The sequence below is a fragment of the Danio aesculapii genome, chromosome 23 (genome assembly GCF_903798145.1).
Source record: "Danio aesculapii chromosome 23, fDanAes4.1, whole genome shotgun sequence".
Lineage (NCBI taxonomy): Eukaryota > Metazoa > Chordata > Actinopteri > Cypriniformes > Danionidae > Danio > Danio aesculapii.
The window spans coordinates 6719557-6744274 of NC_079457.1; the positions used below are offsets into that span (position 1 = coordinate 6719557).

At 36.9% G+C, this 24718-nt stretch overlaps 1 protein-coding gene across 1 annotated transcript in view; it reads right to left on the reverse strand.

The window, feature by feature from the left end:
* Positions 1 to 246: 246 nt before the first annotated feature.
* Positions 247 to 24718, reverse strand: part of nhsa (Nance-Horan syndrome a (congenital cataracts and dental anomalies)) — a 245683-nt gene continuing 221211 nt past the window's right edge. The window contains exons 6-10 of the mRNA XM_056449100.1: positions 20111 to 20306; positions 9819 to 9950; positions 5937 to 8786; positions 5519 to 5642; positions 247 to 4292 (exon numbers count right to left, since the gene is read on the reverse strand). Of these exons, the coding sequence (XP_056305075.1) occupies positions 3674 to 4292; positions 5519 to 5642; positions 5937 to 8786; positions 9819 to 9950; positions 20111 to 20306 (3921 nt within the window). The 3' untranslated portion in view covers positions 247 to 3673. The remainder of the gene's footprint in view (positions 4293 to 5518; positions 5643 to 5936; positions 8787 to 9818; positions 9951 to 20110; positions 20307 to 24718) is intronic.

The following is a 24718-nucleotide window of genomic DNA, read 5'->3' on the forward strand; positions in this document are numbered from 1 at the left end:
AACTGGTTCTTGATACCCAACTCTAGTCATTAAATTCTTTGAAATTTAGAACTGGTTCTAAAATGGAACTGGTTCTAAAATGGAACTGTTTTTTGATACCCAACTCTAGTCATTAAATTCTTTGAAATTTAGAACTGGTTCTAAAATGGAACTGGTTCTAAAATGGAACTGGTTCTTGATACCCAACTCTAGTCATTAAATTCTTTGAAATTTAGAACTGGTTCTAAAATGGAACTGGTTCTAAAATGGAACTGGTTCTTGATACCCAACTCTAGTCATTAAATTCTTTAAAATTTAGAACATGTTCTGAAATGGAATCTGTTTATGATACCCAACTCTAGTCATCAAATTCTCTGAAATTTAGAACTGGTTCTAAAATGTAACCGGTTTTTGATACGCAACCCTAGTCATCATCAAGCAACCAAGGGCTAGATTTTACCATTGTAAATAACTCTTAATTTCTTACACAGAGCAACCATTTCGCCTCATAACCATTTCGACCTCAGTGTATCATCAGGAGCCACGAGGACTGATTCAAACTTATTTAGATGTTTTTATTTTTAATCACTAAAACGACTGATGACTGACTACCATTATACAAACTTATTGTGTTGTACTAAAGAAAAAGTAATCTTCAATGGCCTGAGGGTCAGTACATATTTATATGACCTATTCCTTTAAGATAGAACCCCAACTTTTGGCCTTCCTGTAACATCCCTCATTGCCCTCTCAACATCGCACACTCAAACCCAAAGCAACACAAACCGCAAAAACCTCCTGCCCAAAAGCACTTTCACTACACACTTCTAAAAAACGTCTACTTACCTTTCTAAATCTGCCATAGTCCATTTTACTACACATACACTTCTTTGAAAAAGATTGTCCGATTTTTTTAGAATAGGAAAACAGCTCATGACCTATTTGACATAATCGACAAATTTATTGATACTCCTAAAAAAAATGACGTACCAATATCCACTCCTCTCCAAAGTTTTATTGCATGCAGTTCATTTGATCTATCAAGATGAAATATATAAAAGCTACAACCACTGCGGTAGAGGCATAATTTCAAGTTGGCTGTAAAATGCTTGCACAGTATTAGTTCTGCTGTGTGACCAATAACAAAAATCGCTTCACAGTGAGCAGAATCATTAATAAACGAGGAAAGATCGGTATTCACAGAATACGTTTAGTGCCTGTGTTGTAGCTGCTGATGTTCTTCTTAAATCAGTTCAACAATTGGTTGATTTATTCATATTTTTTTGTAAGAAATTTGCTTAAAAAAGATAAATATTGAACGAAAGGGAAGAAACGTGGTCTTTCTTTTTGCAGCATTGCTTTAAAATGAGTTGGCGCGTTAAAAGGAAGCCAGATAGTCCGTTAAGCTAATCTCATTAAAATAGACTTCATTAAATTCATATTTTATACATAGATATTTATTTATTTTCACTCGTCTTTTGTGGCTCTTTTTGTTGTAAGACTTCTCAAAAATGTCTGACGTTTTCTCAGTACCAAAAGAAGTGCAAAATAGTGGTTGGCCATCAGGATAATCCACCACAGCTACATGTCTTGCCCAATAAGATCCAGTCGCAGGCTAACTCAAATGGCCAGCTCATTTATGCTACAGCTAACTATACAAAAGGCCACTCTTTGATTGTCCCAAGCTGTCTGCCATGAACTGTTTTAAGGTACAAGACTTCTTTAATCCCTTCTTTCAACACCACCCGGACCCATTTTCACAGTTACCCCAGTTACAGTACTGTTTCTTTCTAAATGTGTGTGTGATAAAAGCATCCGCATTGGTGCACTGTGAAAAATGACAAAGGGATGGATCTTTAGCATGTCGTTTTCTCCACTCTCATTCTCAAACGAAAGGTACACAAAGTATTCACATAAAATAATAAATATGCTCATGGAAGTCGCTAGAACACCACTACTGAAAATCATCCTCAGAATATGTTTTTTGTGGATACGCTAGTGTAGTTTGCGTACGGTCGGTTTAAAAACAGATACGGTGTATGTTAAGTTTCCAGCATTATTGACTTGGGATTTGTTTACACAATAGTGATGCAGCCAAAAACGGAAAATTAAACCTTTTTTTTTGCGTTTCACGTTTGCATGAAGTTACACATCTGCAAAAATGGCCAGTAATGCTGTATTACATATGCCAGACCAGTATTTGACAGTGACATTTTGCTACTAAACAGTAGCTTTAAGAAACCCAGCAGGAACAGAACGTTGTACCCCCATTTTGTTTCAAAATGAAAATCAGGTTGACGACAGAATCCAACGTCAGGCTGATGTCAATGTCCAATGTCAGACAGACATTGCATTTTGGTTACTTTCCAAAGCAACCCTAAAAACAACAAAGTATTAACATCTAATGTTATAGCTTGATGCGGTGTGAACATTACCAATATGACATCTATCAGACCTTGGATTTTGGTTGCCATACCTGAGGAATAAATGTCAGTATTTGACGTCAATATGATGTTGGTTTTAAGCTGCGGTCACACTAGAGTTTGAGTTTGCAAAATTCTGTTGTATGGCACTGCGAAAAGGGGCAAGATTAAACAAGATGATTAGACATTTAGAAAAGCAAGCGATTGGTCCATATTTGAAATTTCTCTACAGAGAGGTCAGGTTTTGATCTTCGATTGGTCTCACGCAATTATGTGATGCGATTTCGCAGGTCAGAGTTCACCAAGCTTTAACTTTCCAACGCAGCGAACTGCGAAACTTGTCGCACAAGCTTGCGTTTCCGGTCTGACGCATTCACGTACGTATGAATGGAAGTCTATGGGGAGAAAAGTCCAGTGTGACCGCAGCTTAAGACAGGGATGTCCAAACTCAGTCCTGGAGGACTGATGTCCTGGAGAGTTTAGCTCCAACTCTAACCAAACTTCCTGGCAGGTGTGTTGAAGCAAGTTGGAACTAGTCACAGCTGGACACCCCTCCAGGACCGCATTTGGACAACCCTGGTTTAAGATGTTGGCTCCATGTTGGATTTTGGTCACTTTCCAACACAACCTAAAATCACCAAAATATCAACGTCATTTCACGTCGTTACTGGAAGTCAAAATAACTTTGTCATTAGACAGTGGTGACATAAATCTAACCTAATATTAATGTCTTATGACGTTGTGTGTCTGCTGGGGAAGTGTGTATCTAGAATTTGCAGTGTGTGTATGATGAGTCTCCGCTTATGCAAAGTAAATCCACACTTTGCTGATGAAGCGTTAGCAAACATTTGAGCAACGTCAACACAACCGCCTACTCTGCCATTGTTGTTTTGGTTCGCACTTGCCTTCAATCAGCACCTCCCTAAACACTTACCATGCACGCACATGATGTCATCGTTTTCATCAGTGTTAATTTCATCAACAAAAATAAGGACGAAAAGATTTTGCTGTCTATAGATTAACAAAAAGAAATTTGACCGGTCATATGCGCTAGTAAGGTGATAACGTAAAACACTGAATGCATGCGCTCTGATCTACTCAACTATTGAATGAACAGTGCAATCAAAATAATAAAAACTAACCGGCAAAACGCCAAAACAGGCAAAACGCATAAAAAAGATTCCTGTTTTTGGCTGAAAATATTGTTGTGTAAACAGCCCCTTAATATCAGATTGTGCCTAGAGTTGAAGTTAAAGGTGCATTATTTTTTTTCAGGAGGAACGGTCATCATGTGGGCTTCCATCTGAGTTTTCGGTTTCGCCTTCTGATATGGCCTGCATGGGAGCACAGTACAGCCGACTGCGTGTACTGTAGCGGCTGCTGTTTGCAGCTGGAGGCATCCTTGACCGGCCTTGTCTAGCTGAGGCAGATGTGGGAAAGGCTTTCATGGAGAAGCCCTCAGCAAAAGTTTTTGGAAAGGGGCTAGGTATTTGCTCTGGAGTTGCCTCTGGAAATTGCTGTTGTATAGGAGAAAGTGGCTCGTCGAGTGGTCTAGAACCCTCCAGCAAGAGTTCCCCTGGGCTTTTGGGCGCGATGGGGCTCTTTAGGATCTCTGTAGCTGACATTCGATAACTAGAGTCAGAACGACTTCCCTTTTTTAAGAGCAGCAGTTTGAACTCTTCATTCGAGGTACTGGACTTTTTGACACTCCTGTAGATTGGACCCGGGGTTTTCTGAGCCCCCGTTGGAGTAGATGGACTCGCAGGTATGCTTGGGGTGCTTGGAGGGGTTGTTGGATTTGTAGCAGGACCATTCCCTGAAACAACGGCTAAACGGCCTCGCAATAATGTTTCTGAGGAGTCTTTCCTGCCCAGCATTTTTCGTTTTGACCTGAGATCGCAAAATACAAAACATTAGAAAATTGGCATTTGTTGATACTTTTAAGTAGGGTTGGTATGATAAACTGATGTTTAGTAATATACGATTCTGCCTAGAATTGATTCTGAACTTCATTTTTAACAGCAGATGGCGTTCTAGGCTAGTTTTTAACATTAAATGGTGCTCTAGACTAGTTTTTAACATCAGAAGGCACTCTGGGCTATGTTTAAAAAGCAGACTGTGCTCTAGACTAGTTTTTAACAGCGAACCATGCTCTAGGGTAGTTTTTGACAACATAAAGCTGCAGGCCCGGAGACCCAACTGCATGCTCAGAACAGCACTTCCAGACCTACCGTTAGCGTTAGGGTAATCTGTCTGCTATGTGACTTGCTAGAATGTGACAAGATGTCCTTCTTGCAGTCTATAATAACGATGACATACTGGACCAGGTCCAATACATAGTGGACATTGTACGCCCACTAAGGTAACACCCATACTACTGTGATGGTTGGGTTTTGGGTAGGCGTAGGTGATCGATCATTACGTAGTGGACCTGGTCCAGTACGTCATCAAGCTGTGGGCTGAATTGAGGGCTGTCTCAAAAGTGCTGGTTTGAACGTGCAGTTTGGTCTCCGGACCTGCCGAATCACCCAACCCAACAGCAGGTAGCACTGTCTGAGAAAACGATAGGTCTGAGTGTGCAGTTGGGTCTCAAGGCCTGCAGCTTCACCCTACTCGTTTTTGACAGCCGATGGTGCTCTATCCTACTTTTAAACAGCAGATGGCACTATAGGCTAGTTTTTAACAGCAGACAACACTTTAGACTAGTTTTAACAGCAGATAGCACTCTATGGTAGTTTTTAACAACAGATGGGACTCTAGGCTAATTTTTAACAGCAGATAGTTCTCTAGGCAGACCATGCATTTTACTACACAGGATTAATGTAAACACCTTGTACTTTGCATAAACATTTTCTTTAAATCCTTACCTTTATTAATGATTGTTTTACTTTTAAGTTGTATATGTAAGGATCGGCAGATTGTAGCAGTTTGTAAAGCTTAGAGTGCCATCTGGTGGTAAAAAACTAAGCTCAGAATCAATTCAAGAAAGAATCACAATGCATTCTAAAAATTTCAGAATTGATGCAGAGTTATTTCTTCCTTTCTTACAATGCATCAATTCATTGCCCCAGCCCTACTTTTAAGGTAATCAAAGACCATATTATCTTGAAACACACCTGTGAATCATGGCAAAGAGATCCTCTGTCGTGCGACTTTTACTTGGAGAAAGGAATACGCTATCGTCTTCAGTTTTGGATTCGTCAGTCAGAGGGGACACTGGTGGATCACTTGGTGTGGACTCTGAAATAAAAACCCATTCTTATTTAAATTGTACAAAATATGATACAATAGCACTCTATACATATACTTCAATGGAAAGATTACACCAGGGGTGCTCAACCCTGTTCCTAGAGATCTACCTTCCAACAGAGTCCAGCTCCAACCCTGATCAAACACACATGAAGTAATTAATTAGGGTCTGAACAGCACTTGATGATTACAGGTAGGTGTGTTAGACATGGGTTGCAACTGAAATCTGCAGGAAGGTAGATCTCCAGGTACAGGGTTGAGCAACCCTGGATTACACAAACATACCTCTACTAAAATAGTCCTCTGTGTCTGGTGTAGACCCTTCCTCTACATATTCTTGTGAGGCACTTCTGGTTGGTACACCTGATGTTACAGATTGTTCTCCAGCACCACTGATTAGGTAAGCTTGCAATGTCTCTGATCTTTGATTGACAATATCAGGCACTTGGTCAAGACTATCTGACCTTTTTGCTACACCATTCTGACCAGGGCTTCTGTTGTTTGGCTCAGATCTCAATGATTGGTTTTGCTGTACTTCCATGCTACTCTGGGCAAATAAATAATCTGAGGAGATCATCTCCTCTGCAGCTTCTTGAGAATTCTCAGAGATCACTTCATCCAGGTTTACCGGCTCAGCCTGGGCCTTAAAAGCAGTCATGCTCCAAAGAGGTGATGGGGCTAATCGGTCATATCGATTTCTTGCACCAAAATGGCTTGGAATATGCTTAGCAGCTAGTCCATCTACTGGGGTAAACAGTGATTCGCAATTGTCCTGAGAGGTGGGTTCTGTGAGAAGAGGTCTATAGGGTGGAGGTTTTCTACTTTCATGGGATTTGTTGTGAGTAGGTGGCGTGATGATAGTCACAGTGGGACACTTAGGCCTAGTGGCAGTATCAGTTATAGGCTGATCGTGACTCCCTTCTCCAGATTTTCCAATTGCTCGTAGCTGAACCGAACGAAGTATGGTGGGAGTGATGGCTAAAGGACTGCTAACTGGTAGATCATCACTTGAAACTGAAGATGCTTGACGCTCACGCTTGGTTTCTGCAGCTTTTTGCTTGCTGTGGTGGAGGATGTGCATCTGGTTTTTGTGAATTGAAGGCTTGCTGACATTGGGAAGGGCACTTAGGTCAAGGTGGGTGGGAGGTATGATAGGCAATTCAAGTTCCCTTTTGGATGAGTTCTGCTGCAAAGAAGCAAGTGAGGACTTCCTCTCTGGGACTTTGGGTTTTCTCTTGCCACCAGTAGGGGACATTGGGTGAGTGTTTGGGAAGAAAGCAGATGGAAGAGAAGATGTTGGTGTCTCTGATTGGCTTGAGTAGCCACTTGAAGGTGATGCTAGACCTACCAGCTTCTCTGGTGAGGGTAGTCTAAACTCACTCTCCACTGATGGTAGTGATGGAGTTGTTGCTCTCGACCCTGACTGCGAGGTCTGGGATTCTGAGCTCTCCTGTGACTTAATGCATTCAATGACAGTGGTACCCGTAGCTGTGCTGGAATTTGACAACGATCTGTAGGGATCATTGGATTTTAAGTCATTAAGAAGCCAGAGATCTGCATAGTCTGACTGGACAGCACCCTCATCCTTGAAGGAATGTGTTTCTGTGGAGCCAAACAAAGCAACATCTGGAATCTCGGTTGAACTCTCAACACCCCATGCTCCCAATGGCTCTTCGCTCTCCAGGTGACTCAAGGAGCCTCCATTTAATCCCATGTGCTGTGTTCTCTCCCCGGAAGACATTGATTTGTTCTGATCACCGGCAATCTTTGGTTCATTCTTGTCTGTGGGAGGTCCAACATGGCTGCTTAATTTCCTCAATGATGAGCTGCGTTTTGGTGGGGATGGCTTCACCTTTGGTTTCCTTAGTGAGAGACTATGTCTCCCAAGTGTGTTTGTTTGATGTTCATATTCTGTCTGCTGCTGGTCTACAGATGCATAGTTATATGTGAAGCTTTTGCTACCTTTAAGACCACAGTCAAAGTGCATGGAGGTATAGTAGCCCTCGGCATCTACAGAATAGTGCGAGGTGGTGTCTGCCTTTTCAGAAGGTGGCCTATCTGTTAAACTTTCAAAAGTGGCTATGCTAGTAAAACTGGGACATTCGAGTATGTTCTCTGCCCTAGAGTGCTCAGGACTGAAGTCAGGGTGGCAAGGTATGTTATGCCTGTATTGGGGATAGCTCCATTCACCCTCACTGGCAGTGCTGACTCCAGCATCATCAAGCATGTCAGTTGCAGTGGAAGTGAACGAACCCGTTCTATGGCTGCGGAGCCCTTGCGATCGGTCCCCAGGATACGAATCAATAATGAAGCCAGTGGAATCATCATTAGTATTGGTAGCTGCATTCAGTGATAGCTCTGAATCACAGTGGGATGATCCGGTGAGTGGGGGTGAGGCTGCAGGTGGAATGGTTTCCGACGTCTGCGAGGGACATGTTGAACTACTGCCACTCCAGTTGCCGCTCGAGGACTGGTGATCCTCCTTGTGGTCCATCTGGCTAGTCAGCACGCCAGCATTGGAAACAGAGTGAATAGGGCTACTGAATGTGTCAGAACTAGAGGAAATCTCGCAGCTACCCATGTCAGCTTTCCGAGGCAGACGGGATCGACCCCTCTCCAACCATTCGTGGTCTGTACTTCCAGCATGCTGCTTGAATTTCAAACTATTATGCTGTCCTTCTGGGATCGTCTGATCATCAGTGCTTTCTTCATCATCTTTTAATATATGTTCCCCTGGAACTGGTAGGAAGTCCTCTGCCTCAAAGGGAGACAATTCTTCCTCGTCCTCCTCTTCATCGCTGTCATCATGACCTTCATCCACCAGTCGACCTCCCTCACGCGGAAGGCTTCGGGACCGCAAACGGGAGCCCGCCGAGGTAGTGAACATTGCGTCAGAGTTGTCAGGCAGAGAAGATATGTTGCCTGTCGAATGGGACAGAGACACAGTCGCGCACTGCCCCCTTTGTGCTCTAATCCGTCTACGTGAGGGTGCAGCCCCAGCAATTAAGATTTCTTCAGTTTGGCAACCAGAGTCCTTGGTTTTGAGACGAGAGAGTGTTAGATCCTCCTGGCCAATTTCAGGATTTGTGTGAACAATCACAGTACGTTCTCTTGCCACTGGAGACTCGTCAGAATCTAAACAAAAATTAAGCAAATTAAATACTGCTTTTGTATACATGACTATCTTAAACAGAAATCTGATTTATGACCATAAATGAACACATAAAGTAGTGAACATTTGAAGTGGATCCAAAAAGATTTTCAAAATTGTCCTAGGACAAGATTGGGTGCTGGTCAATAGATTTAGCAGTTTGATGAGTTTTAATGTTTTGATCCACTTCAAATGCCCTTCAAATGAAGTTTTGATGCACTTCAAATGTTGACTAATCCCAGCAGACACACAACATCATAGGACGTTAATATTAGGTTAGATTAAGGTTGTCAGCATCTAAGGACAATATTATTTTGTTGTCCAATAATGTGAAATGACATTGATATTTAGTTGATTTTAGGTTGTGTTTGGACATTGACCAAACTCCAACATCGAGGCAACATCTTAAACCAACGTCATATTGACATCAAATACTGACATTCATTCGTCTGGTACTGTATGGCAACCAAAATCCAACATCTGATAGACGTCATATTGGTAACGTCCACACAACATCAACCTGTAACATCATTAGACGTTGATATTTAGTTGTTTTTAGGTTGCGCTGTAAAGTAACCAAAATGTAATGATGTTGGACATTGACGACGGTCTGATGTTGGGTTCTGATGTCAACTTGATTTTCATTTCCAAACAATATGCAACGTCTCACAAAATTGAGGTACAACATTAATCTGACATCATGCTGAAGTCCTGTGCCTGCTGGGATGTATATAAAAATTCTAGCATATATTAGAACATATATTTACGTAATGATTCCAATAGTTGGATTTTTGGATTATTTTTTAAAATTACGTTGAATATATGTTGCATATTACGTTGCATATATACCTTTTATTCATGTTAAACAAACATAAACGTGTATATCATTTCTGTAATTTGCATTTATTTCCATATATAAGATTTCTGTATTTCAGTTTACAGCCACATTCTCCCTTGTAAACAAACAAGCCAAGAAATCAGAAAGCGTAATAGGAATATGTTGCAGTTTCACACACCCAAATCCTGCTGCACTCTTCTGGGAATGCCAGTGATGGTTTTCCGTCTCCTGAGCTTCCTCCGCCGCTGAAGCACGGACTGCGAATGCACTAGCGAGCAGCGTACACTGGCCTCTCTGTCGAACCCAACCCCTGCAAAGAGCACCAGACATGTGAGAGGCTGTTGGGTGAGAGCCACTTTTTTCTACTTCTCCCTCCCATGTTTCTCACACACATTTAAATCAATTAATCTTATCTTGTTTTTTTTTAAAAGACATTCTTAAAGGGATAGTTGACCAAAAAAATTTAATTCTGTCATCATTTACTCACTTGTTCATATATATTTGAGGTTCTTTCTTCTGTTGAACACAAGAGGCCTATTGCACCTATTGACTACCATAGTAATTTAATTTTCCTACTATGGTTACAGTTAAAGTCAGAATTATTATTCATCCTGAGTTATTAACCCCCTGTATATTTTTTCCCCTAATATGTTTAACAGAGAGATTTTTTCAACACATTTCTAAACATCAGTGGCGGATTTAGGCATGGGCAATATGGGCGATCGTCTAGGGCGGCATCTTGCTGGGGGCGGCAAGGGAGATGAAAAAAAATGCCCCAGTAAAAGCTTCAAGATAAGATTTCTTTCATGCAAGTGTATTGAGTGGTTATCCAAGAATAAAGACGTAAGGGGCCATTCACAATTCAATTCACAACTCAAGATTATTATTCTTTATGTGCAACCTAAACAACGCTGGTTAAAACCAAGGGGGTAGAATGGGCATGGACAGAGGGGATGTGTCCATATCCACCAATTAATGAAATGTCCCTACCAATAAATTAATTGACTTCAAAATAAAATAATGCTCCGTCAACCCTTAGTAACCTACATGTCAAGTTCGCAACGAGTTCACAGTAATACTATTAACCAAGACTGTGAAATTAATCGAAATTCGGTTTCGGTTTTGGCCTCCATGATTATGAGAAACAATAATTGAGGTAAAGCAGTTAAATTGCGTTACATACCTCTCTAAATTTCTCTACATTCATACCTCCTCAAAACCCGACTGCAGTAAAGTCATGTAAATTGACTTTTGCAACACGGTACTGGATTACTATTTGTAATTTTACGTGTTTATTTTACATTATTAAGTACTTTATTCATGTTTTTTAAAGGCGCGAAACAAAATTTGTGCTGTTCAATGCAGCTTTAGGGATGTATGTCCCCACCAATGTCAAGAGTTTGGTTAAAAGAAATTGACGCATGTGCACAGAAAGCCATTCCCGTGATCCGCACACGCGCTGTTGCTAATCCTGGTTATTTACATGCATGCTGATATGCGTCGGCATGCAAGTCGACAAAACTAAAGTTTATATCATATGATGATACCGTTACTTTGACTAAGCATGGCTATGAAGCAAAAAGGGGGAATAATGAGTCAGGGAGGTAACTTATGCTGGATTTATACTTACTGGCACCGCATTGAGCACCTCTGCTGACTGCGCGTGCACCTCACGAAACGGGCGAGGCTTTTACACTTGCCGTGTTCGCCGTTGTGATATTCTTTAAAAGTCTGACTGTAAAGTCAGATGGATAAACAGAGAAGGAGGAAGTTTCCAGAACTACGTCATATCATTAATGTCATTCAATTTTTTTAAACTAATGATTTTTATTATTTTGATAAATTATTTTAATGATCATAAGGATTTTTATAACCATTCAAGATTTTTCTTTTATCAAATTTTGATGTATCACTTGCTTTTGTTCATATCTCGGGCAGTTTTACCTATTAAAGTTTATTAAAATATAAATGAGAGGAGATCATGGGTCGCTCTACAAATATATTTTTCATTATGGCAAAAATAAAAGCAAAAAAAGTACACTTACTAAAAAATAATGAGGTTGTTTTTAGATTTAGCCTGCTCCCCTATTCACGAATTACTGTCTGGCTAGTTTCTGTCCTATACTTGCTAAAAAGGTAATAATGGTCCAACATTCCTGACCATTATCATCAATAAACCCTAGAAGAATTATCAAAGACATCATTTGTTTCTTCATTTTAGTTTTGTAACTTAAAATTGTTGTAAATTTAAAATTGTAACATATAAATCAGTGTTAAACCTATGACTGGTGGAAAAACATATTCTGTAATTGTGTACCTGGGTCTCCACTTTTGCATGGCCTCTTTTGGCTTTAACAAACTTTATCCCTCAGGTTTGTCCAAACCTTTTCACAAAAACTTTCCTCCTTTCCCACGGCTGTTGCAATTTTTAGCCAAGAATTATTGATCTGGTTATCTCTATAATCATGGATCATAAACATGTCTGTTCAGGTATACCTGTTTCAGACAAAATCTCTTCAAAGTGATTCATATTTAACTCAAACCAAACAGGGCGCTTCATGCACTGTTCACTTGAGTCTCAAAAGAAAAGCATGCATTCCGCCAGCTGAAATCATGCCGCGTGCACCCAAAGCGAACCTCCGCAAATACAGTGATGATGTCACATTCGCTGAGCGCACTCAAGCGAACTGGCAGATGCATCAAGTATAAACCAGGCTTAAAGCCTTGTTTACACTCACTGCTGTTTACTTAAGACTTCATAACATTAATTCTTGGCCATGAGTTGGGTCTAAGACAACAGATAATTCTATAAAACATATATGTTTTGTATTCTATAGAACTGTCATAATTAATATTCATGCAAAAGTCTTAGAATATTACTCCAGTTGTGTCTTTACATTGTTTTTCAGTTACATTTAGTGTACTTTCAGAACACCAAAATCATATTGACTCGGGTTCCTTTCCATTTAAAGATGTTTACTGAATTTTTCAAACAGCGTAACAAACTCCGGTCAAAAGACTGTGTTGCTCCGTCTTTCTTTCTTTCTTTCTTTCTTTCTTTCTTTCTTTCTTTCTTTCTTTCTTTCTTTCTTTCTTTCTTTCTTTCTTTTTCTTTCTTTCTTTTTTTTCTTTCTTTCTTTCTTTGTTTGTTTCTTTTTCATTTTCTTTCTTTGTTTCTTTTTCTTTCTTTCTTTCTTTCTTTCTTTCTTTCTTTCTTTCTTTCTTTCTTTCTTTCTTTCTTTCTTTCTTTCTTTCTTTCTTTCTCTTTCTTTCTTTCTTTCTTTCTTTTTCTTTCTTTCTTTCTTTCTTTCTTTCCTAATTCGTAATATAACTTAAACAGTCCAGTAAGGGCAGAGCAAATATTACAAACAAAAGAGTAGGGGTGAAATCAACAAAAGTACGACTAAACATATAAACGTGTAAATAGTACATGAATTGAAGCACTATTAATAAATTATATTAAATCAAATTATGGCTCTTACATATATTTAAATATTTTATATATATATATATAAAGTCAACCACATAGTGTCTTTATTTCTAGGGGAATGTTTGGGGTGGTTTTGCTCAGGGTGCCATTTAAATTTTAAACTCATTTCTAATAACTCATTTCTTTTATCTTAGCCATGATGACTGTCCATAATATTTGACTAGATATTTTTCAAGATACTAGTATTGCTTAAGAGGGCTTATAATTTTGACCTTAAAATGGTTTCTAAAAAAATTAAAAGCTGCTTTTATTCTAGCCAAAATAAAACAAATAAGACTTTCTCCAGAAGAAAAAATATTAAAGGAAATACAATGAAAATTCCTTGCTCTGTTAAACATCATTAGGAAAATATTTGAAAAAGAAAAAAAATAATAAATCACAGAAGGGCTAATAATTCTGACTTCAACTGTATGTGTGCCAGCAACCAACATTCTTCAAAATATCTTCTCTTGTGTTAAACAGAAAAAAGACCCTCATAAATGAGAATTTGGACATTTCTGGGTGAACTATCCCTTCAAAATCGATATCACATATATTAAATAGCTTAAAATATCCTTAAACACAATCAATAATACATGTCACGAACAAAAAAGCAAAGCATGTATTGTAAAATCATAAACGAAACATAAAGATGGCTTTCAGTCATGTTTAAAATATTTTCACTGACTCAAAAATGCATCAGACAACATTGAATATCATGCAAGGTGAAAGGAGCGACATATTCAGGACAAAAAATAAATAAATAAACATCCAGGTTTGAAAATGAGAGTCCTTCCCGAACCTATAGCCTAATAGACCGTAGCCTGCTGCTACTTCTCTGCATTTGAAGCTCTACTTGTTTTGATGTTTGTCCAGTTTCATGCATCATGACTCTCATGTGATTGCAGACTTGGGGCTTTGAGCAGCAATTACACTACTGTTCCTGTGATGTACAGTTTCTAGCCTTTGACTCAATCCATGGTGACACGCTCTGCAAAAAAGTCCCATTGCAGTCGAGCCTGGAGTGGATATATTTGGCCTCTTTGTAATTCTAATGCGACTGATTAGCATGCACAAAACGCTTTCTTGACTCTTTGCATTTCCTGGCAAAAAAGAAAGTTGCCAAGACAACTAAGAACTTTTTGTTTTTGTTTTGTTTCAAATTTCATGACTTGCAGATTTTAACCTACTTTTCTGGCCGTGTCTAATTCGGTCTATACTCTAATGCATTTGGGTGATTCTCCCTCAGCTTGGGCTATTTTGATATGTGGAGAAATGCAACTTCTTCAATGCACTATTGATGATCTCTGTTGAAACATTTATCACATGTAAAGAGGATCTGATTTAACCTTCAACAACATACAGCAAAATATTTAGCTATGTCCCATTCATTCATTCATTTTCCTTCATTCGCCACAGCGGAATGAACCGCCAACTATTTCAGCATATGTTTTACGCAGCGGATGCCCTTCCAGCCGCAACCCAGTACTGGGAAACACCCATACACTCTCACATTCTCACACACTACGGACAATTTAGTTTATTCAATTCACCTATCGCGATTGTGTTTGGACTGTAGGGGAAACCCACGCCAACACGGGGAGAACATGCAAACTCCACACAGAAATGCCAACCGGCCCAGCCAGGACTTGAACCAGCAACCTTCTTGCTGTGAGGGGACAGTGCTAACCACTAAGCCACTGTGTCTCCTCTAAATAATAAATAATACAATATATTTCATATATAAAAATCTATATTATTATACAAATATAGAAATTAAATGATCGGGATTACTTTTTGTCTTATATGTTTCTATTTGTTTTTGATGGTAAACTTTTTGTGCTGCCTTTTTGCTCGAGCCTCCCTGAGAGAAGAGATCTAGGATCTCAATCTATCCTGCTAAAATGAAGAATAAAAATAAATAAACAAATAAAAGCCCAGCCCTAATACTCTTCGCCTGCTCCGCCATCTGCTTCAAAACTGCTGTTTGTTTATTAAGTTAGCAACCCATTAGCTTCGTCTTACAGTAGCATTGACTAATCCCCATTGTTAACCGATATAGGGATTCAATTAGGAAGCCACAACAGCCAAAAATGAAAGTGTTAAAATGTCTGTGATGCAAACTCGTCTCTTCTCTCTCCGCATGTTACTCTAGATGGAGATGGTGAGGGGATGAAGTGGCACTGATGCTGAAGGGGGAAACTGAATGGACATGTAAAAGATCTCTCACTTAGGAAAGCTGATATCGCTGAGGGGGAAGAAGCGCTGGCGCCCTCCTCTGAAAACAATTCACATTTCACAGTTCAGCGTTCGCACAAGATCATCCGTCTGCTCACTGATCCCATAGGAGAACTTTGGTCAAGATGTTAATGCATGCTGTCATACAATTGTTATAAGATTTCAAAACATCATACAGCAGTTATGACACTTCAAAAGCCTTATACAGAGTTCATACACATTTTTACTACTAAAATTCCATGACTTTTCCACAGTGTTGGGTGTAATTAGCTACAAAGTAACTAGTTACTGTAATTAGATTACTTAAAGGGATTACTTTTCATTTTCCGGTAATTTAATTACAGTTACTTATAATGTACTTGTTTAATTACTACACATTAATTAAACAGATCTGGATAAATCAATAAAAAATGCTTGAGTGATAAGTTGAGTAAGAAATATGTCAATATATATAGTATGTATGAAATATTGTGTCAGATATTGTGTGCTTTTAAAATGTTTTGATGCATAAAATGTTTATTATTCTTAAAATGCAATTTTTTTTTTAAATTGAAGCTAAAATGTCCTGTTTGGCTATGATTTAAGTCATCGTGAAGTTTAATTTCTATTGTCTATGCAGCATTAAGATTTATATGTAGTGCATTTATGCGTTGAATTTTTAGTGTTGAGTCGAGTGATTAAATAAGTTACTGAGTTGCTTTTCAAACATAGTTTAAAAAATGTAAACTATTAAAAAATGCATTTAAAAAAATGTAATTTAAATACAATTTTAATGATGTAATTAGTACTTTTTTAAAGTAACTTACCCAACACTGCTTTTTCAGGACTTATTTTTCATGACCTAATGTTTCATGTAATGTCTATGTATATATGTGGTAAATAATAAGAAAAACAATGCATGTTCAAATCTATTACAGAATATCGTAAACATGCAGCAATCTATTTAGTATAAATACATTTTTATATCTATGTAAAATGTATTTAGATAATGCTTACACAGCACTAATATTGTGAGAGCATGTTTTTGGCCAAGTACAGAAAAGATGTAAAGACAACTAACCGATATTCTAGTATACCGATATCTGTTTTCCATGACTTTCCATGACTCTGTTTTTCCCAAAGTTTTTCAGGCCTGAAAAATGCTTTGTCAATAATTATATATATATTTTTTGACTGAACCCTACTTATACTACCTCTATATACACTGTATGGGCAGGTAAAAGACAATATCTTGTCATTTCTGATGCAGGATTTATGTCCAGTGCACAATACTCAGGTTTCACTAAACATGCATCCCAGCAGACACCTTGATGTCAAAACCACATTAAAAGGGCAAAAAATACATGAAAAAAGCAAATCGATTTGATATCAAGGTGGATAGTCTTTAAAACAAATCAATAGTTGATTTGAAAATGAATAGTCCAGTAATCGTTTTTGAGAGTAGTCAGCTAATATCAAATCGATTTGCATTTTTTAAAATATTTTATTTTATGTCATCATCAAAAGTGCAAAATATTTGATGTCAGCTGATTTTTGACGGCAATCTTAGATGTCAGTTTGATGTCGTAGTTGAGATGCATTTTAGAGCCACAAAATCCAGTGTGAATTTGGAATTGTTTTCAGATGAATAAAACTTTTCTTTCATGTCGTTATTTTGGTGGTTAAAATAGCATCAATGTGTGGATGTCAAATAGACATCAAGATCGATTATGTGTCAGATCGATTTGCATTTTCAAGGTGTTTTTGACGTCAAGGTAAATTCAGTCCAATTTAGTCCAAATGTCTAAAAATTCTTAAATCAAGAAGCATTTTCTAGAGTAGCAAAAAAATAATTGTCTCGTTTTTAGAATTAATATGTCACAATTAAGTGAGTTTACGCAAAATAATCTGCCAATGGGATTAGCAACTTAATTTTGTTTTCATTTTGACATAAGATTATTTTGCTTACCCCATTAGCAAATTGTTTTGCTTGTTTTAAAGAAAAAAACTCACCTATTTTTGACAAATTATTCCTTAAAACAAGACAATATTTTTGCTTGACTAGAAAATGCTTCTTGATTTAGGAATATTTAGATATTTGGACTAATACAAGACAAAAAATTAAGTAAGAAAGGCATTTTTGCAGTGCATAAACAGCTTAAAGTACATTAATTTCTGATGCTACAGTTATGATGGCTGCAATACATTTTAAGCCAATCGTTAAGCGTTAATCAATGACTGAAACTGAAAGCTGATGGTATCTACTACTTGACAATAAACAAGACCTACAAAAAATATCTCAAATAAAAGCAATACCGAAATATACCTAAAAAGGCTGTAGATATATTTTCAAACTACGTCTACTGCCAATTTAAAATGGTATTTTAATCATGAATTGTCATGAAATCTCTTGTGTTAATATTACTATTAACCTAAACAAAATTCACAATTTTACACCTCTAGAGCCAAAGTTCTCCTTTAGGAGTGACAGCTTCACCAGAACTGAGCCCAATGTTAAAAACCTCTTTATTTTCTTTATTATAATGAGACTTCATATTACAGAAGAAAACATTTTATAATGCTATGAACTACCATTTTTAAAAAATCCACTCACCCTCAGGGCATGCAAGATGTAGTCAACATATTTATTTAATTATTTTAGTCTTCAATATAGCATTAAAGAAGATTTAAGCATGAAACTGTAGTGATAAAATGCAAGTCAACAGCTACCAGCACTTTGATTTTCAGTCACAACAAATGAAAATGGTCTCATTATCATTACAGTAAACTGTGATGTACTGTCATATAATGTGCACTATAGCTGTAAAAACTACTATATTGGGTCATCATATGCTTATATTTCAGTGCTGGGTAATTGGGATTAATCATAATATTGACATAATATATGTCTGTATATTTATTATGTATTTTTAAATACAAATGTAATGATTTAGTTATAAATAAATAAATAAATAAATAAATAAATAAATAAATAAATAAATAAATAAATAAATAAATAAATATATATATATATATATATATATATATATATATATATATATATATATATATATATATATATATATGCCACATATAATTTATGAATTTTATGACAAATTTAAAAAGACAAAAACAATTATACTTAAAAAATATAGATAATGTCAACTTAAACGTTTGTGTGTGTATTACCAAAGACTCTAGAATACACAAGACGTATCACTCGTGTCTTTTTGAATGGGGAAAAGTGTAACTGTCAATATGATGAATAAAGCCCCTTCCACTAGTACAGGAGCCAATCATTGACCACTATATGGCGAATAAAGCCCGCCTTCTAGTACAGAAGCCAATCATCGGTCGCTATAGATTGACGATACTCTGGGGGAAGGGCTCGGACCAGACGTGAGTTTCTGCAGATTTTGTGTAATTTGGATGTTTAGAAATGAAATTAAAGGGACACGTGTTGATTAATTTTATTGGTGATTCCTAATATAAAATTCAATCATAAACTTGGCAAGTAGTTTTGGAAAATTTGATGTTTCTCCATTCAGACAGAATGCCCAAACATACTGCCCGCAAAGTGTTTCAAAGATGTTCGCCGAGTGACTTGCCTTAAAGGGACTTTGGTATTACATATATATAATATATAATACACACATATCTTGTGTCAAAACAAACTTTTATTTTCGATCGCAGTTAATCTTTGCCCAGCCCTACTAATTACTATAGTTGTTGTGTTACCTTAATAACAATAGAATTACCACAACAGATTACAGTGGTCCCTTGTTATTTGTGGCAGTTTCGTTTTCAAAATAACCCGCAATAGGCGAAGTAGTCCGCTTTATTTTTACAATTATTATAGATGTTTTAAGGCTGTAAACCCCTCACTACACACTTTATACACTTTTCTCAGACAGGCATTAATATTTTCACACTTGTTTCTCTTGTTTAAAACTCTCAAAGATCAAACTTTCATAGAAAAATAAATCCATAAAGCTGTTTAGCTTTAGCTTTATGTTGGCATCCGGCGTAATGTTCTTTATCCTGCAGTCACTGATCCACAAAGCTAAAGCAGACTACATCCTTAACACATGCGCACACTCACATGTAATTTAAAATGAAACTGTTCAGATGGCACTCTGTGAAGTATGAACAGTGTCCTAAGTCGTAGCTGGGCACCGCAGACAGCCACTGACTTGAGGTGTTGGCGTGCGTGCCCTGATATAAACCCATGTTTACAATTCTTAAATGCATGGCGCTGCGTGGTGCATCGTATCTGGTGTGTGACCCCCTTTAAAACAGTCTTGCTGCGGACAGTTACTTTTTTGCTTCCTTGTTGAAATTCACACTGTTAGTGATTAAAGATTTATGTTAATTTGGTAAGCTGAACACATTCTGTACTGTACAGGAGACAACAGAGGAGATTGACTGACAATGGTCTACAGCCAATCAGGACGCACAATGCGCTGTAAAAAAAAAGCATGTCGAATTGCACTAAAAAAATCAGCAAAACTGCGAGGCCATGAAAGATGAACCATATTATAACGAGAGACCACTGTATTCAAGTACTTTAGTATTGTTCAAAAACACTAGTATTTACTATAGTGATTTTTTCATGTGATCTTCAATGCTCTACTGAAGAAAAACAAATTCACACACATCTTGCATAGCCATAGGATGAGTAAATTAAAAGTAAATTGTCAGTTTTGAGGGAACTGTCCCTTTTAATGTCATTCTCGGTCATGACTCAGCATGCACTACCAATAGCAAACACTAGAGGCGTTTACCTGTTACGTTAATGGGGACGATGCATGAGTTGATGACTTGAGAGTCTGTCTTCATCTTTTCTTCTGGGGTTGGTAATGGTAAAAGTCCTGCCCAGTTGGTCTGCTTGTCCAGCGTTGAGGGCACGTTTGGGATCGGGCACGTCGGCCAGTGGCCCAAAGCAACCAGCTCTGAGTCTGAATCACCTGGAGGAGTAACCTGGAGAAATAATTACAGTAATGAATATTGAGAGACTGAATACACTCAAATAGGTCTAAATCTCTTATATCATGGGTTTAAAAACAGTTCTGATTCTGTGGCTCAAAATCTATGTTTTGGTGGGCCGAATCACGTTATATTTTTGACGTCAGTGGCAGGAAGTAAATGGCCCGAACGCTGGCAGTTTGAGACCCCTGCTTTACTTTATTGTTAATAACTGTTGATTTGAGATTATTCCCACATAGCAAAATATCTCTGGCCCAGCTCTGGCCCACACAATCAGCTTTTGCTTGGCCCACATGCCGCAGTGAATTACGGCACATGACTGGACCATATCTGACTTCCAGACAAGGGCCAAACACGGACCATATCTGGGCCAAGTCTCAGCCGAGTTAGTAACCCATAACTGAGCCTAAATGGGCCAGATATGTTGGTGTGTCACGACTGCAATGAAAATGATAAAGGCATAAATCATTGCACTTTAGGCTTGCTATGGGTGAGCGTTTTTCTTAAAGCGACCTGATTGGTAGAATTTTTTTCTTTATTTTAAAATAACAAAAATGTATTTTAAATGTGGGTCAGGACAGGCCAAACATACATGGCCCACATATCAAGTATTAACATCTGGGCCAAATACTACATTTTACTTTTGGCCCGAGTATTGTTTGCCACCTTAAAGACGGTGCCACCTCTGCCAAACCAGGGCCAAGTTTGGCCCACATGCTGTATGCCAGTGCCGGATAAATGCCTGCTGTGCCAGATTTATGCCAAATCTGGGCCAGAATTCTTTGCTACCTGGGTTGTTTGAGTTAAATACGCTTCTGTTTTATTTTAGTTATACAATCCTGTCATGTGACAAACCAAGTGTTCAAATCAACTCCAGACGTACATAATATTTGTCACACTGATTTAATAGGCTGTTTAACTTTTAATGAACTGATTTTTTTGGAGTACATTTACATTTTAGTGACATAATCAACATAAAGAAGCCATAAAAAGCATGCAAAGACAACACATCAGTGTAAAACAGCTTCAGAAAAGTACTAAACAGCTTTATCTACCACACATGAAGCAAACGACACAACACTTCAATGCAATACAGTTCAATTTCCATATTTCATCTGCCATCCAATGCACTTGACAAAATCCTAATAAAGCTCAAACTTACCTCATGGAAATGACTGAAGAGTGTGTTAACTAAAGAGTGTTTAGCGTCTGTCATAAGAGCGTGCGCAGTGTTAAAGAGAGCTGTTTTATTGAGTCTTTGTGTGTCTTTTTTTCTCAGCCGCCCAATGAGGATCTCACAATAAACAGCAGGCGAAAAAAGTGTTACCACAGAAACTTCTCCCAAAACCAAGAGAAGGAGGCGACAAAAGGTGGTGAAATCAAAGAGCGTTTATGACTGTTTTGTTTTGCCGGCGCTGAAATGAAGGGCAAGAGGTGAAGTGGAGTTTTGGAAAACATGGGATCAAAGGAGAGGAGGAGAAAAGAAGGAAAAATGCTGCTGAAATAAGCAGGAGAAGTGGGAAAATCAGGCTGGAACGGAGCCAAATGTTACGGTTTGATTTTTCCTTCTGGCTCCTGTTCAAAAGCTATTTTCGATTAGAGAAGAAACAGGGACTGAAAGAATGCCATTCATGAAGCTCAAAAGCGGAGAGAGTGAAAGAGAGAGAGAGATGGAGAGTAAAGCAGCAGCAGAAGAAACTGAGCAAATGAAAGTTATTATGTTTAGAATCCAGATTTTTTCCCTTTGGTAACATTCCTTAATGGTGAGCAACTAATAATCTGCAATGATTTCTGAAGGATCCTCAAACATCGAAGACTGCAGTAATGATGGAAATATAAACTTAAAGACAAACTTAGAGATTAGCTATTAAAAATATGATGTTTACAAAAATCTTCTCTAAATTAAACTGTACTTGGGAGATTCACAGGAGGGGGAATAATTTTATCTTCAACTGATATTTTAAATTAGAACACTTTAAATTATATACAGCCACGGTGAACATATAAGAGCCTGTGTTTAAAAAAAGTAAACATTGTAATTATTGCAAAGGTTTGGCAAGATGTTAAATAAATAAACAAATAAATAAATAAATAAATAAACTAAATAAATAAAAAATAATAAATAAATAAAATACTAAAATAAATAAATAAATAAATAAAATTAAATTAAATAATAAATAAGCTAAAATAAATAAACTAGAAAATAGATACATAAACTAAAATAAATAAACTAAAAATAAATAAAAAATAAACTAAAAATCAATAAATAAACTAAAATAAATAAATAAACCAAAATAGATAATAAATAAGTCAAAATAAATAACAAATAGATAAACAAAAAAAATAAAATAAATAAAATAAATATAAATAAACTAAAAATAAATAAACTAAAAAAATAATAATAAGCTAAAATAAATAAATAAATAAATAAACTAAAAATAAATAAATAAACTAAAAATAAATGAATGAATAATAAACTAAAAATAAATAAACTAAAATTAAATAAATAAATAAACTGCCCTTGAAAAACAATAAATAAATAAAATTAATAATATAATAAATAATATTATATTATAATAATAATATGACAATATTTACTTGATTATTTTTGTTACAATTAAAACAAGTCAAAATTTTGCTCTCTTTATTATGATGCTTAATGTGAGAAATATCCCAATCAGTTTTATTTTACTATCACTGAGTAACAACTGTAGCTTTTATTAATATGCTATTTTTTTACTGAGAGAAATAAGTTATAGTCATTTGGTTGTGCATTTTTGTCATTTTAAACATTGTTAAAAAAATGTTATTTCTAATATGTTTATTATATTTTAATAATTGACCAATTTATTTATTTTTTTTATATGTGAATCTCATATATATTTTTATGTAAGTTTAAAATATGAATATTATATATATTATTATTTAATTTGAATTGAAGTAACAAACTTATTTGAGTTTTTGGATTTCTTTTATTTACATTTAAATATAATAACCTGGTAGGTGACATGCTGGCTCAGTGGTTAGCAAGTTTCAAGTTAGCAAGAAGTTGCTGGGTCAAGTCCGGCTGGGTTCAGTCTGCATTTCTGTGTGGAGTTTGCATGTTCTCCCGTGTTGGCGTGTGTTTCCTCTGGGTTTGCTCCGGGTTTCACCCACAGTCCAAACACATACGCTTTAGATCATTGAATAAATTAAATTGGCCGTAGTGTATGAGTGTGAATGAGTGCGTACGGGGGTTTCCCAGTACTGGGTTGCTGCTGGAAGGTCACCCACTGTGTAAAACATATGTTGGATAAGTTGGAGGGTTCATACCGTTGTGGTGACCCCTGATAAATAAAGGACTAAGCTGAAGAAAAATGAATGAATGAATGAATATAATAACTCTGATTCAACTAAATACATTGCATTAATTCTGTACCCTTAGAATGGACCAAAAGAGCCATATAAGAACTGAAAGATGAACTGAGGAGGAATTTTCAAAAGGAAATTCACTCTCTAAAGTGTCTATCTGAAGTCATGCTCTCTTGCAGGGGTTGTGGGTAAGCCACAGTGCCGGTAGCTGATGGGCAATTATATTTTTCTGCCACAGATAGCACACACACACGCACACACATATGCCGTCAGACAGCGGCTCTGCCATGAAAACCTGTTCATTAGGAAACCTCAGACTAGCGCATTTCCATCTGTGTGTGTGTGTGTTTCTTCCAGTCATTCCTCATACACTCATACAGTTTCAGGAGATAGGAAGGCTATGAGAAGAGCAATGTTTTATTACTTGAGAAAAAGTAGTAAATTTACCACTTTGTAGATCTCTAGCAGGTAAGGAAAACTGATTTAGTGTACTTACCATAATTTAGATTATTAGTTTGGATACAACAGAAAATATCTGTAAGACTTTTCATGGGAAATTATTGAGCTTGGCCTAATACTTAACCTCCTAGTGCTTAGTGGCCACATATGTGGACAGCACATTTTAGGTCTTATTTTTATATTTTGTTACAGACATACAGTGTCAGCCTGCAACTGTTTGCAGCATATAAAATGTCCCAAACACTATTTAACAGTCCAAAATGGGCAAAAAAAAGTTGTTTTTACGGATGGTCAAAAACATGTTTTAAAAAATATGTGTGTATGTGTTATAAATGCATTAAAACTGTCAGGAAAAAAAACTAATAAAGAGTTTTCATTCTATTACACAAAGGTGACCTTTATTGTGTTGTATATAAATTTGGACTACGAGTCCACATATATTAATTTCTTAATTAAAACATTTAGTCACACTTTATTTAATGTACAATTCATGCTAATAGTTAAGACTTTTGCTCAATAAACTACTATTAGCAGCTTATTAATAGTTATTAAAGTATTTGGGTTTAGGTTTTGGCTAGGATTAGGCATGTAAAATA